Raw genomic sequence first — 15,808 nt, forward strand, 5'->3', positions numbered from 1 at the left:
CTTCTCTGGAAGCTTAAAATTTGTACTAAGGAGAAATTACAATCTTTATCCTGATGTTTGGAAAGTCTGGAAGCAGCTAATTTACTGTTCTAATTCTTTAATGAATCAGTTGCTTTAACTTTTATCTCTTCCTTTTGTAAGTCAGCTTAGCATCAAGTATGTGATGTGTGCCACCTGAGATTAAACATTCAGGTTTGGTTTCTTCAAATAGTACTGTAAAGGAAAAAAACCCCATCACTGTGACTACAAAGGAAACTTCAAAAAAATGTAACTTTTTAGCAAATCAAACTATTTTCTTCTGAGCTGGTTTTAAAACAAAATGGTGAATGAGCATTCATCTTATGTTATAAACTGCCATTTTTTACCCTCTCCAGGATCCATTTCTCATCTTAGATAAGGATGGAGGGCCACATCTGCGCAGATGCTCATAGGATAACTTGGGTTGGAAGAGATCTCAGAGGTCATCTGGTCCAACCTCCTGCTCAGAGCAGGATCAGTCATTAGAGCAGAGCAGATACTTTGGGTTTTTTTAATTAGAAAAAATAAATTTGAATATTTTTGCATCAGGAAATTAATTTTAATCTGTATTCATGTCACATCAGGAAGAATGACAAATTATGATTAATTGAGGCCTCGACACACACTGTTTTCTGAACATCCTGTGTTATTCCCCAGCTCCTGCAGTGTTAACAGCAGAGCACTCTGTGATCCTGAGGATATTCTAAACTGGTGACCAACAGGTATTTAGCAAAGATGTAATCAGTTCTGAGTTCCTGAAAAGGTTCAGTCAAATTTAGGATTAATATATTCAGGTTTTCACTTATCTCACATTTTTCAGAGTGTTGAAATGTTTTCTGAAGCTTGGTAGTTTTCCTGGTACAGACACTCACTACATGTTCTTCTGAACCTAAGCGTTCCCATGGGCTCCATCACTCATCACTTCTGCATGGAAATGTTTGGGGATTGCAGCCTCTTTTCCCAGCAAGTGGTATTTCTAATGGAGACTGCAAAGGACCTCCTCTCACAAAAATGTCTCCAGGAGAGAATATTTTACCAAATAAGTGCTAATATTTGTCACTGAAGGAAAAACATGTAGAAATAAATGACAGTGACTAGTCAGGGTGCAAAAGTGGTTCCTGTAATGTGTCACTTGGATCATCAGATGACGGGGGAGGGCTTTCAGGAGGCTTTTTGCAATTCAGATGTGGTAGTGGGGCCCTGCAGCCCAGAGGATGTGCAGGTTTGGGGAAGGAACTATTTAGTAGCCTGGGGATGGCAGCAACAATGAAGTTGCCTTTTCTTCATAAGCTCTGGTGTGCTACCGATTCCCTAACCTGTGTTAAATCTCATTTTTATGAGGGTTGGAATCTTGTTTCTCCTGTTTATCTCAAAAAAAGAAAAATCTTCCAGCAGAAAGTTGTGGTTTTTTTTTTCTTCTGTACTGTTTATTGTCCTGAAAAGTTGTAAATTGATTATTGTTTGTTCTCCAGATGGATCCTGTGCAAAAAGCAGTCATAAACCATACATTTGGAGTGTCCATTCCCCCAAAGAAGAAACAAGTCATTTCCTGTAATGTCTGCCAGCTTCGCTTTAACTCTGATGTAAGTATGGCCTATTTTCTTTTTTTTTTTCTTAGTACATTAGGTATAATTAATCTAAACTTCTTTTTTCTGAAATAAATCATTCCAGTTCTGTCTACATTCTGCTCAGCCTGCTGGGTTAGTATTTTGTTCACTCAGAGGTGGAAGTCCATAGAGGACGGACTCTTGATTTTCTTGCGTAGGTCTGCCTTGATATCCAGTTTCCTGTCCATTGATGATACACCATTTGATGATGCAGTAACCTTCAAGAGGTATTGCAAATAGAAATGCTTGTTTGCTTGGTTTTTTTTAAAAAAGGAGATGAAGCAGACAGAAAAGCTTCCCCATGAGTTCTCCATGTCATATTTGCCCTTCTTCCAGAAGAAACAGCTTTTTCTTGTTGTTCATACATTCTTGGTGATATGTCTTTAGATTTCTTAATAAATTCACTCTTCCAATAACTTTCATTTGTAACAAATATGAACACTTCTTACTGTCTTCTTGAGTATGATAAGGTTCAAGGAAACTGTTTTCTGAAGTTTAATTAAAAAAAAAAGCATTGCCAAAGAGTACCTTAAGTGATATGATTAAAAAATATATACCTAATTAATGTTTTTCCTGAATGGCTTGAAAATTAAAGAAATTCAAGAAAACTGTGTATAAGAAAATTATGAGCTTTGACACTCTAAGAATATGTACTTTTCTGTTATAATTTCAGTCTCAGAATTAGTTTGCAGACACCTCCTCAAAACCTTCAAGATCTTGGTGCTCCCAGAGATTTACAGTAAAGCACCCATACCTATTACCCTGTTTTTCTCTGCCTTTAACATCCCACTTTGAAAAGTGTCTTGTAAAGTGTTTTTCCCAGTTTGGCTTTCTTGTCTAGGCTGGTAAGGATTTTGAAGTAGTGCTATGTTAGCTTCAAATTGATTTCTAAATTTGTCATCTTTTGACAAGCTTATTAAACTTTCTTTGAAGTGGCAATATGTGCTTAGTTAACTGATCTCAAAAGTCATTATTTTAAATTTAGTTGCCTTTCTTCTTTAAGGTTAAGATTTAAGGGGGAAAAAAAAAATCTTTCTGCTCTTATACTTGGTCCAGCTATCTACTTTTACTGATTAAATCAAGGAAGCAATAAAAGTTTTTAAAGTTTCCTAGGACTTCCTGGATCTGAATCTTGCTCCTGAACTGTACGTTACTCCATCACCAGGGAGGCAGTTCAGCCTGTCCCTGCTCTTCCCTCTCCTCATGAGGTCAGGATCCCTCTGGTGATGGGTCCTGACCCTAGAGGAGTCGCTCTGTCTGCACTGACATTCAGGTGGACAAACAGCACTTCAGGCAGACAAACTGAGTCACAACTGAGTGACTTGAAATAAACAAACAAAGAAATACAGCTGAAATGTTATAGCATTTCATGCATCTGTCAACCAAGCAATTTTTCCTATCTAGCCTTACAAAGTAGAACAAAGAGTGCATATCATATTCTGCTTTCATAGTGGCACCACAAAAGCACAGCCAATTATAGGCACGTTGCTTCTTCTGGGCTGGGTATATTCAATATGGTGTCATGCTCTTTCTAAATGCGATCAATACACTCAGTTACAGTTGCTAGAAAATATCATCATCCTTTTGTAATGAATAGTTTTTAAGAAAGGATGAAGCGCTATGACTGTGCTGAAATGCAGCTCCTTACTTTCCACAGCAGTTTAGTTTACCAGAACATTATTAAACAAGATGGAAATTTGGTTTTAGAATGCGCGAAGGTTATAGCAGTGTTACTAATACCAGAAGACACTTAAATATAAATGTAAGTTTCACAAATATTTCATAACCACAATGTACAGGAATATTTGAAAAATGAGTCTTCATAGTGTAGCACTTCTATTATAAAAGCTATCTAGCCATTCATTGGATTATTCAGCCTCTCCTGAGTAGCTTTTTATAAGATTTTAAATCTTTCATCCAGGTTCAGTCATTTGACCTTAACAATTATTTATATGAGCACGTGTTGCCTTTTCTGAGAGAGTGAGATCTTATTTTATTTGGATATTATTCTCACCTATATACACAGACACACATACCCCATAATCTGCACTGTTATAATTTGACTGAGGTAATACTCATGGGGTTTCAACTAAGCTCTGCAGACCCTTTTAGTTCTTTCTTAGCTTCTTAAAACTTCTTCACACAAACAAAAATGTGGACTCTTTGCTTGTATTTTTCTTTTTGGTCCCTTTATAGTGTGAAATTGTGCTTAGTGGGTGGAATGGTCTTTACAATCCATCCTGTGTTTGCTGACTGGGGAAAAAGGAGGTCAGATATGTGTGAACCTTGTAATTGCTGAATCTTTCAGAGAATTGGTTCTATGATGTGACATCTTAAGAATGTCACAAAGTTATTGAATGCCTTTTGAGTGGCATCAAATTGTCTTAACTTGCATTAAAGCTTCAACATAGCACATTGCAGAATGAGATTCGTAGTACAGCCACTTTACACTTGTAGTTTCTTCTAGCTCTACAAGGCTGACATGCTCTTTGTTGATGATAGGCATTTCATTTCTTTGAACTTTCTTTGACCTAAATTATGCAAGTAAATTAAATAAAAATGACAAAAATAAGTAGTTTTGGTGATTTTTTTTTTTTTTTTACTTTTGTTCTCCCAAATGAATTTCATTTTCATGGTGTTTGAGGACTCTGACCTCATTCTAGTACTATTTTATGTATTGCATGAGTAGCATACAGACCAGTGGATATTCATCGGTGAGAATAAAATTGGTTTCTTTGCCTGTAATCTTTTCCTTGTGCTATGGACAGTCACTGATCTGGATCAATAGACAAAAAAAAAATCAGACTAGTCAATTTATATTTGTCAAACCTCCCTCTAAATTAATGCAGTAAGTTGCAAAGGTTTCAGGTTTCTTTTGCTTATGTTTAACTCTGCAGGTTTAGCTTTAGTGAGTGTGTTCTGCCATCAGATTTGGAGGCAGGGATCTACAGCAATCTGCAGGAAGAGAAAGTCTGATATCAGGGGTGGAAGGAAATTTTAAAATAGGTTTCCTTGAATGTGGGAGTAACTCATATTGAAGTGATACCTTCTATATTTTGAAAAATTAAGTTGCTAGGATGATGCCATTTTTTTCTACCGTATTATAATTTGAACAGTGTTTCCTAACTGTTTCCTCCAAGTCTTCTGTACTTTAAAAACAATTTTTAAAAGTACAACATGAGGAAAACCTTTGTCTATAGATCCCAAATTTGGTCTAGTTTTAGGCTGATATGTCTAGCCTTTTCCAAAAAAGAAGTGATGGGTTTTGACTCATGCTCCCAGACATTCACTGTCACACTCTGTCTGTCCTTTTCTAAAGTTCTTTAGCTGCAATTTGGTCAAGTTGTATTTTTCTGCTAATAAATTCTGGCACAGCTAGCTTGAGCACCCCTTCCTATCTCAACTCTCAAAGAAACTGTAGTATAGTGTAGTACAGTATAGTATAGATGATCCAAAGTCTTGAGAAACAGAAAAATAAAATGCCATCTCTGTGAAGTAAAACCAAACTAAAGTTGTCCTTATAACCTGCATAAATTGATTCTTTTTCTTACTCCTTTTGTTATTAATGTTATTGCTGTTACTGTTCATTTTCTGATCTCATTGATGTTTCCAGTAAATTGTTCTTATCTCAACCCATGATAAGGCCTTTTATACCTTCAGTGCCGGGGGGAGGGGAAGCGGCGCATGGTTTTAGCCAGAGTAGTAAATTGGAGAATACCATTCGTAGACCACAACAGGGAATTTGCCGAATCCTACTGGTATCAGTAAGAGGGTCCAGTAGCAAGAGGGCAAGGGGAAGAATGGCTGTTTTCTATCCCATATAGACTCTTTCTCTTGGCTCGTTCTTTCTCATTCCTTCTGGCCACTAGATGAGTATGGAGCATTTTCAGCTGCTGCTGTGTTGCAACAAGTCTTCCAGCAGCTGTGGAGCTTTGGTCAGACTGTCCCAGAGATGTCTATTCTGTTATGGCATCTGACACTGTAGCTTGCAGCCATAAGAGAAGAGTGATTTTTGATTGCAAGGATACCTGTTTGGCTTCTGCAGAATTGCTCTTTTCTCTGTATCTATGAATCATCATCTTGTGTTCAAGTAGTTTCTCTGCTTTTCTCCCTCATTATTTATATTTTATTGTTTACTATGGAGGTTTTGGGGGTTGTTTAGCCTGGAGAAAAGGAGGCTTAGGGGAGACCTTATCTCACTCTATGCCTGCCCGGAAGGAAGTTGTAACAAGGTGAGTGTCAGTCTCTTCTCTCAGGTAGCAAGCAATAGGATGAGAGAAAATGGCCTTGAGTTGTGCCAGAGGAGGCTTAGATTGGATATTAGGAAAAATTTTTTCACCAAGGAAGGTTTTCAAACATTGAAACAGACTGCCTAGGGAAGTAGTAGAGTCACTGTCCCTGAAGGTATGTAAAAGATGTGTAGATGTGGGGCTTAGGGACATTTTAGTGGTGAACATGGAAGTGCAGAGTTAATGATTGAACTCAATCTTAGAGGTCTTTTCCAACCCAAATGATTCTGTGATTCTCTTGATAGTCCACAGAGTTTTTGGAGCTTGGGCACTAGACAATGATGTCAGTGCTAAACCAGTCCCTTTTCTCAGCAGACAGACTTCTCTATAGTCCAAACATGCAAATATATTATGCCAACAGTCCATATGTGTTATTGTTCTGATTTTTGGTAGTCGGGTTGTTTTGAAAACAGATTTTGTCATCTGTTGATCATGTCTAAAATAAGTATCTGCTTCCTTCTGCATGCTTTTTGTTTCTTATAGAAAGGTCTTTGACTGGTAGGGCCTGGTAGGTACCATCTTGTTAATAGGATGTAATTCAATTGAAATAAACTTGTGTTTGCACAGTGTGTTGCTCTGTGGTTAAAAACCACAAGTCAATTCTGCCTTTGGTGTCACTTGCATAGACTCAAAAATCAAGAGAGAACACCTTGTAGGCAGATAAGAAAAAGCAGACGTAACAGTTTGGCATTAAGAGATGCTGAAGGTCATCTTATTGTTGAATGCATTTAAAGCTAATAAAAATGATGTGGTGATAGACCATCATTTTAAAGAGCCAGAAGGCAAATTTTTGAAGTTTAGGTAAATATTACAGAAAGTTGACTTTGCAAATTTCAATGAATCACTCATGCTGTCAAAAAGACAATAAACAAAATAATCAATAGCATCAAATAAAAATCTACAGAACTGTCATTGTCTTTTGTCAAACATTTTACATTTTCCTTATAAATAAGACTATATTGATTCTTTGGGTATGGAGGGTAGTGAAGCGGAGAGGAGGTAATTAAAAGCATAAATCTCAGGAACTTGTGAAGGTAATTTTCTGTTTTGTAGACAGAACTGACAAAATGATGAAAGTTGTTAGCTCCAACATGACAGAAATATTGCATGATTATAGAGTACAGGGTTATAACATGATGAAAGTTCTGTTCAAATAACAGCTATTTAACAGAGCTTTTAACTAAGTTTGATAAGGTATTTAAAATACATGGCTGATCTTCACAGTTTTTTGGTTTTTCTATGTTCATTTCAATAGTAATCTGCCTTGCTATTTTGAGCAATTAGTTTTTAGAAATTCATAAGGACTGAATTGAAAAAATAATGCATAGCTTTGGTGTAAAAAATGTATGAAGATTTTGCAGATATCTTCAATTACATCTATTATTAATAAGAAATGAGATATAACTATATTTTTCAACACTACTTCCTAATTTATAATTTCATGTAATTTTTATTGGAGTTATGATTCTAGTCTAAATTCTTCTTAATTTATACAGGATGGTTCTAACAGGTAAAATATGTGATCAAATATTCAGTAGATATCTTACTATTAAGAAAGGGAGCTTTATAGTTTAAGATCTGCTGTGAATATAAATGCTAACAGGTTATAAACATAAATACCTCTCTGTTCCTCCTATCTTGCACACTTAGTTGCTTTCTCTAACAGGACCACTGCTATTGTAATCAGCTTGATGTATAAAAGTGGGCAGGAACACAGGTGTTGAGAGGTGATCTTTCTACAGTTATATTTATGACATGTTATTTTTTTAGCTGGAATTTATGTAAAACTTTTTTATGGTATGCAGGAAAAATTAATCTTTATGGTTACTCCGTTACAGAATAGAAGTTTTCAGGATTATTATATCTGTTCAGTCTTTCAGTTGGAAATTTTCTATGTGGTTGAACTCTTACTGGCAGAAGCTTTTGTGGTATTTTCAACAAAATATTTTTCATTAGAGATCACCTCTGTATTAACACCAAATGAATTTATTATTTGAGATAGAATCATAGAATCTATGATTAAGATTGGGAAAGACCTCTAAGATAATCAAGTCCAACCGTTAACCCAGCACCACCGTGTTCATCGCTAAACCATATCCCCAAGTGCCACACCCAGATGGTTTTTTGATGCTTCCAGGGATAGTTCTGCCACTTCGCTAAGCAGCATGTTAGAGATACAATTGCTGTTGAGAATACTTCCCATCCAGGGTGAAATTCCTGCTTTAAAAAGGTGCAGTATCAAATGAGAAGGAATAGGAGCTACAGGCCACCATGTTCACTTCCATTTAGTTGTGGCACTCACCTAGCATTGCACTGCTTAGGGCATGAACCCAGATTTCCCACGTGGATACTTCAAATTGTCCCTTTATTTCTGTACTTCTCCTTCTTAATGCCATGCAGCTCTACATATATTTAATTTTATATGTTAATTGCCAGACTGAATAATGTGGTACCAGATTCAAACATTTAGCCAAAGAGTTGATGTTACAATTGTTTGATTTCCATGAAGACCTGTTGAAGGGCTACTTCAACTGATCTTGAAGAAACCTGTAAAAAATCTTGGTCTCACACACATATGCACTGAACCTTTAGACTTAGTCAAGCCTTGCATAGGTTAATATTTCATCTCTTTGTATAGTAATAAATTCAGTTAATTAGACATTCACAAATCAAGTAGATTCTAAAACTCAGTCACTTGTCAACTGTCAAAATGAATAGTGCTGGTTTCAAATACATTGTCAGTCATCGCTCCTGACAGGGGTAATATTCTGATATCCTTTGTACTACAGTCTGGCCTTTATTTCAAAGTTTTATTAAAGGCAGTACCTCTATCAATGAATCCATATGATCTGTATGTTTCCTGGTTATCTGTATCTATCTAAATATGCATATCTGTACGTATATATAACTTTAGGCAAAGTAAAGCTACTGAGGTTATTTTAAGCATTATAATATGCTAACAATATGCACATTTGTTCTCAAAACCACATTTACATGTAGAAGATGATTTGAATTGCTGATCTCTTATTAGATGCACTCTAGTATATAAGGTTATTGTATATGTATTATATGTAGTCTCAGAGTTTAACATCCTGATTCTTAGATTTTTAAACTTAATAATTTGTAGTTGAAAGTAGCAATTAAATTAAGATTTTAAATAAAATACAAAACTTGGATCATTTTTAAGAGTGGAAAAAATTATCCTTTCTTACAACCAAGTCATTAATCCTTATAACCTAGAGGCTTTCTTAAAAATTAAAAAAAAAAGTTCATAAGCTTTGATTGATGGGGGTTTTTAATTAATACTAAAAGACTAGGAATGGAACTAAAAATCTAGTTTGCTTAAAGAGAGAATGGGAGTCCTGCCACCATTTTAAGGTGTAGAAATTTGAAAAATTATGGGAGAAAATTGCATAATTATCTGTCTGTCAATTATATTATTATTTGCAACTTAATTAAAATACAGCTTTTCATGATCTAGCAAAGATGCAGACATATTTTTAGTGTAATAAAATATTCATCCTGTTGACCAAAAAATACTGCCAGACAAATGCATGAACACTTGTGTGGAATTTGGCCTGTCAGTACAAAGGTATTTTTTGCATTCTGATACATAGTGTCACATTTATAGCAGTTTAAAGTTTTTCCTGTTCATTGAATCTTAGTAGTCAGTACTTGACAACTTTCTGGGCTGCCTAATGACTAAGGGGTTTCTATTTTAAAATGTACAATGTATGTGTATCAGGTTAGTAGACCACAGTCACTTTAAGAACCATGTGGAAATAAGATTTTCCTTTCAGTTGGTGAATTCTTTCATAGAAATATTTTATTTCACTTTTTCAGAAGTGTCCTCCTTAATGAAGTATGCATTTTTTTTTAAAATTTTAATAATGTTAGTTCCATTATGACATTTAATGTTGATTATATAAGCAACAAATTTAACTTAATATTTTTGAAAAAAAAAATTAAGTATTTAAATAATATTGATTTGTGAGAGAGTTAAATTATTTTACTGTAGAGTGTATTAAACCCTACAGTAAATGCAGCCATATACACTGGAATAAAATAGTGTACCATTAAAATCATAGTACATGAGTACAGAGAGATTTCTTCATTTTGGCTTTTCCTAACTTTTTTATTTTCTCAAATATTGTTTTACTGATACAGAATTTGCATGCATTAGTTGTACTTAATGATGATCAAAAAGTACATTCAGTGTCCATTTAAAATATTGCACCCCGAAGAGATTTACTCTTAATTTCATTTTATATTTTATTGGGGTTTTATATTGAAACTGGTAAATTATTTTTTATGTGTACAGAACTTCCCCTGGACTATCAGAGCAAATGAAAATAAATGTTCAGCTTCTTGCCTTAACTAAAAGTGAAAATTTTATATGTCATAGCTTATTTCAAAGATATGTTTAGTATCTCAATGATATATTCTACAAAGTTCATAAACTGTGCTCTATTGCTGTATTTGTGTCACCAGTAAGTTTTAAGGAGGACTTGGAACAAGTATCATAGAATATTCTGAGTTGGAAGGGACCCCCAAAGATCATCAAAGTCCGACTCTTAGGTGGATGGTTTGAACCTTGGTGTTACTAGTACCAGTCTCTAACCAACTGAGCTAATCTCAGGGTCAAATATGTTTGCCTTTAATGTGGTACTTGTGCAAATATTTTATTAAATTAGGGTTAGTAATGATCAGGAAATTAATAATCAGAAAAGTCGGTACCAGTAATAACCAGAACTTACATTCTAATTTCAGATTTCCTCGGCTGCCCTTTTTTATTTTGCTTCCTGTGACTCCACACAACTCCAAAGGCTTATGTAATGTAGGGACACTGCATTTCAATTACCAAAAGGCAGCCAAATCAAATTATTTATCCCACAATGGATAAAAAGTAAACTCTGAACTTCAGGTGTATCTGCAAAGACTAGAAAATAGAGCTTATGTGGGTAGAAAACATTGCTTTGACACCTCGAGGAACAGTCCTCCAGCTTCATGCTTAAAAAGAGTATCTGCATTTCTACTCACAGAACAGAGATGAGTTGAAAGCACCTAAAATTCCAAGATTTAACAAAATCCAGCCCCTAGAATTGAAACTATACAAATAGTTTCAATTTCTATAAATTGCAAAAATAAATATTATGTACTTAACTGACAAAGTGAACCAGCAAAATCATTTTCCAAAGGTAGATTTTGCATCCATAGCTACTTTCAAATCAAAACTGGACAATTGCTTTTTTTCCCTTCGAAGGCAAATGGGCTAGTTTGAACAGTATTGGAAAGGGCTGGCATTTTCAAAAACCCTAGTTAGATGGTCATAGCAATACTTTCTGGCCTTATAATGTACAACTATGAATTTAAGAGATTGTAATAATTACAAAACTTAAATAAGAAGTTAGTCCATTGACCATGTTTCCATGAAGCTTTGCTTGTGTTTACGGAAATCTGAATTTTAATTGTGCCTGGACTTGTTTGTTCTCAACAGGTCTCATATACACTGTATGAAGGATTGAATGAAGGGAATCAAAGACTGTAGTAGGTTATTACTGATATTGCAGGCATTATTATTGCAAATATCAGCAGAAAGGCTTATTATCAAGGAATTGACTTACTAAGTCTTTCTCTTGAGTGCATTTATGTCTCTTATGTTATAGCTTTGGCCTCAGGCAGCATATGATCCTATCGACAGCAAACATATGCGCAGTGCATAGAGTTCAAATATTTAAAGGGACATCATCAACTTGAGGATGCTTGAGTGAAAAATCTTATACTTGGTATTATTTAAATTTAAAAGTATTGGAATGGAAAGGGTATATATACACCTCAATTTTTAGCTTCACTTTTTGTACGCTGTAATGTTTGAATAGTTTATTTAATTTCGGTGATGGAAAGCATTCCTTCCAGTGCATCATTTAGCAACAGCAAAGCCTAAGAGAAATGGAAAAAACCCAGCAAAGGTGGAGAGAGACAGGGCGAGACTGCTGTGCCTGCATAAGGCCCATTGACATAACAGGGCACAAACAGAACTGTGCTCCTCTGCCCACATTCAGACTGAAGAGGTCCAACTCAGAAGTTGACAAGTGTCCCTTTAAGTAGTGCACGTAGTACTAGTGGTATAGCTCATTAGTTGTTTCTTTATAATCCTTAAATTGTGTTTTGTATGCGTGTTAATATTTCAAAGGTTTTAAAATCAATAAAAAGTTTAATAGTAATTGATGAGTAAACTCTACTGGTTTTGTAATAAAGTTTTTTAAAAATATCTCAATTTCAAAGGAATTCAATGTAAAACTAATCTGGCAGCCTTTCTTACTGAATGCTTGCTAACTGAAATAAAAGTAGATGCAGCCACAGCGTCACATACACTATCCTTTTGAGGTGGAAAGCACAGTGTTTCATGGGGTGTGTAATTGCAATGAGAAGCTTTGTTGTATAAGAACTTCACTCCTCTATTTTAGCAACAGTTCTCCATCAGTTTTATAACTTGTGTGAGGACTCCAACATGCTCTCTATTCTCTTGTCTGGTCCAGCTGTTTCTACTCTTCACTTCCACTCTACCATATGATAACGCTGTTATTACATGCTGTCCCAAGGTGACTGTATTGTAATGCCTACTTCTGCTGATCTTAAAGCAATTTTCCTCATTATAGCAGCACTCTTTATGGAATTCAAGCATCTTAGTTATTCTAGTTGCTCTTTATAAAAAGCATGTGACTTGTTTCATGGCTCGCTTCATTTAACACAGTGAACTAAATAAAATAGTCCTAATCAATTAAAGAGAGAGAATCAATGTGTTTTTGCATGAACGTAGTAAAAGTTTATTTGCACTGATGTTTTTATATGCCAGGTGCCAAGATGTGGTTACATGAAGCATGCTTTCTCTGAGTGTTTTAATTTTAAGTAAATGACAATATTAACTTCTTCAGTTAATATATAACCTTCAATAGAGGCACCTAGTGGTATATCTGAAATAATTTTTTTTTAAACTGTGTTTGGAAATATTAATAATGCAAAACTGTTGCTGAATAGTACAGTGTTATGAAAATAGACTGTTTTGGATAGGTTTGTTTCTTACTCACTATTTGGTAAATTCATGTGTTAAAAAGTCAAGAAAAAAATTTAAATTCATTAGCTGAAATTTCCAAGCTCTAGAGTTCGTATTAAGCATGTAGTTCCTTAATTTTGCTCCAAACAAAGAGGTCTGATTTGTCAAGGTCAATGATTATATAGAGTCAGGAATGATAAAGAGAACTCAAAACCACTGAAAAAATGGGCGTTTATTTATGTGTCTAGCTTTAGCCTAGCAACTTCAAAAACACTGACCAAGTTTCTGAAGATAGTTTTAAGACAACGGTGAAGTAAACATTGCATCTCAGTACATATTTCTACTGCTCTGTTTGGCCAGATTAAGAAGAGTACATTATATGTAAAGTACTTCAACCAAAATAAATAATAATAATTAAAACAAGCTCCTCTCCTTCCTATCCTTAAGGTTCCAATTTTCTTAGTCTTTAATAAAAAATATTCACGGCAATTTATAAAGCAATCAAGGCTGATAAATATTTAGTTTTTGTGTTGTACTTGATGTTTTTTCATTTTAACCTTTCTTTCTTGAAGTCATAATTTTTCAAGTTTCAATTGCTGTTAGTGTAAAGATGAAAATACTTTATGACATTTGTACGAGATCAAACAGAAAGTAAAATGGATTATTTAATCTTGTCACAGCATGGTACATCTTTCTAACTACAAGCAATAAAGTCTAAGGAACAGTACATGCAAATCGAGTAGTATCTTTCTGAATTGGATGTGTTTACATTTGTATAGTGCTTTAAATCTTTAAGCACCAAGGAAGAAAAGAATTACATTAGGAGTGGCAGAGCTTTATGTAATCTCAAAGCCTCTTTTACCAAGTTGCTGAAAACATGCAACTTTCATTAAAATCCTATTATTTGAATATATAAGAACTTACATCCAGGAAAACTGTTAGGATAAATCTATGAAAATTTTTTACGTGGAATATAATGGTGCCTACTATTGAAAGTGTCACTTTTCTGCCTTGTCATCCATTGTATTATATACCAGTACAGAAAAAAGTGAGCCTGATTTGTTCTCCTTTGTAGAGCCAGGCCGAGGCCCACTACAAAGGAAGTAAACATGCCAAGAAGGTCAAAGCACTAGAGGCAACGAAAAATAAACCCAAAGTTGGTTCTTCCAAGGACAGCGCAAAGGCTAGCCCAAGCTGCTCCACCACGCCAGTCACAGCCAACATCTCTGACAAATCAGGTCAATGAAAACTTTTTGTTCTATACATTCTTTACTTTCTCCTTTTTTTGTGTTTGTGTGAGAGAATTTGGTTGCATGATAGTGATCGGTGACTTGTCTTTTCTGAAATATGTACTGTGCTTTCTTGTACAGAATTTGTTTTGATATTATCAAAGTGCTTTTCATATCTGTGAAACATCTGGTGCCCCTGAATACTAAAGTCAATTTTAAAAAAACTGTCAAATTTACTCTTTTAAAGTATGGATGTTGTTCATATGACAATAGTAATTGATGGATTGGGTGGAGGGTTAAGTCTGAGATGTATATATTTAGCTAAAGCTCAAGACACCTTTGTAAGAATTTTTTCTTTTCTGAAGAGGATAATATTGCTTGAATAGGGAAACACACCTACAGAATTATGAAACCTTGTGGCTTGGGTATTTTCTGACTTTCACAGCTCATTAGTGCTTCAACATCACTTCTTTTTTCTTACCCCTCCTCTCTTCCCCCTCCAGATTAGTAAACTGAGGAAGATCAGCAACACTAATAGCAGTGGAACTGCTTGAGTCTCTGTTCTGTCAGTGTTGTGTTACTGAATGAAACAGGAGAATTCCATGAACTCGCTGACAATCTGAAATACTGTTATGTATTGTCCAGGAGAGGGCACCTACTGTGGGTTACCCAACTGTCAGTTCAATAGACTGCTGCTGAAAGATTTGCTTCTGCCTTGGTAGCCATTTAGTATCCTCTTCACCAGAGCTGATCTTGACTCAGGTGCCATGAGGTGAATGACACATTTTTTGACATGCACACACACACAAAAAACCTCACAAACCAACTCAAAAAAAGTATCGGTGATTATTTGTCATCCCAACTATCTTTGGGTCCTTAGCAATGACAACGGGTCCCAAATTTTGCCTTGATTTACCTACCAAATCACATTTTAGGTTTGAGAGAGATAACATAAATCCAAGGAGCATCTTCAGGTGAACAAACCATGCTACTATTAAACAGTAACAAGCTACCATTGATCTAAATATAAGGTGGACTGTTGAATGGAAAAAGATTTAAAATATTTCATAAGTATCTTAACGCTCTGAAAAAATATCTTTGGTTAAAATACCTTACTGCTCCAGGTATGCATGGTGAGAACTCAGTCAACTGCTTAAGATATCAGTTAAAACTTTAAAGGATTTAACATGTTGAGTGTGTCTGATAACGTAGTTGTTTAATGCTGTCCCTCTCCTATACCAAAGGTTGAGGTCCAAATAACAAAAATTTCATCATCTTTTTACAAACTCCATCATCTGTCTGGAGCTGTCTCTTGTTTCCTTTGCCTAACTGTGAGTTCTGAATTGAATTAATTTTTTCTTTTCTGTACAATGTATCTAAAATCTACATTCAGTTTTTGATTAATATAACCAATCAGAAGGGGAACCTTCTCTTGATTTTTTAATTGCCCTGCTTTGACAGTGTATTGTTTTATACTATTAATTGCTCTCTACTAATTAGACAGATTACCATCTGTGTCTGTTGGATTTTACCACTGCAAGTGTTTCTACACTAAAAATTAATCACAGTGGCAGTTTAGTTAAACACTTTCTTCCCATTAGGAGAACAGTG

At 35.0% G+C, this 15,808-nt stretch overlaps 1 protein-coding gene across 11 annotated transcripts in view; it reads left to right on the forward strand.

Moving 5' to 3' along the window:
* Positions 1 to 15,808, forward strand: part of ZNF385B (zinc finger protein 385B) — a 162,284-nt gene that overhangs the window by 125,605 nt on the left and 20,871 nt on the right. For 10 of the 11 annotated variants that reach the window (XM_064660707.1, XM_064660706.1, XM_064660708.1 and 7 more), the window contains 2 exons: positions 1,491 to 1,601; positions 14,044 to 14,206. In XM_064660707.1, coding sequence (XP_064516777.1) covers positions 1,491 to 1,601; positions 14,044 to 14,206 — 274 coding nt within the window. Of the gene's footprint in view, positions 1 to 675; positions 741 to 1,490; positions 1,602 to 14,043; positions 14,207 to 15,808 lie in introns of those variants that run through there. The other variant, XM_064660716.1, reaches the window with a different exon arrangement.

Source organism: Pseudopipra pipra, chromosome 7, assembly GCF_036250125.1.
Source record: "Pseudopipra pipra isolate bDixPip1 chromosome 7, bDixPip1.hap1, whole genome shotgun sequence".
NCBI classification, from domain to species: domain Eukaryota; kingdom Metazoa; phylum Chordata; class Aves; order Passeriformes; family Pipridae; genus Pseudopipra; species Pseudopipra pipra.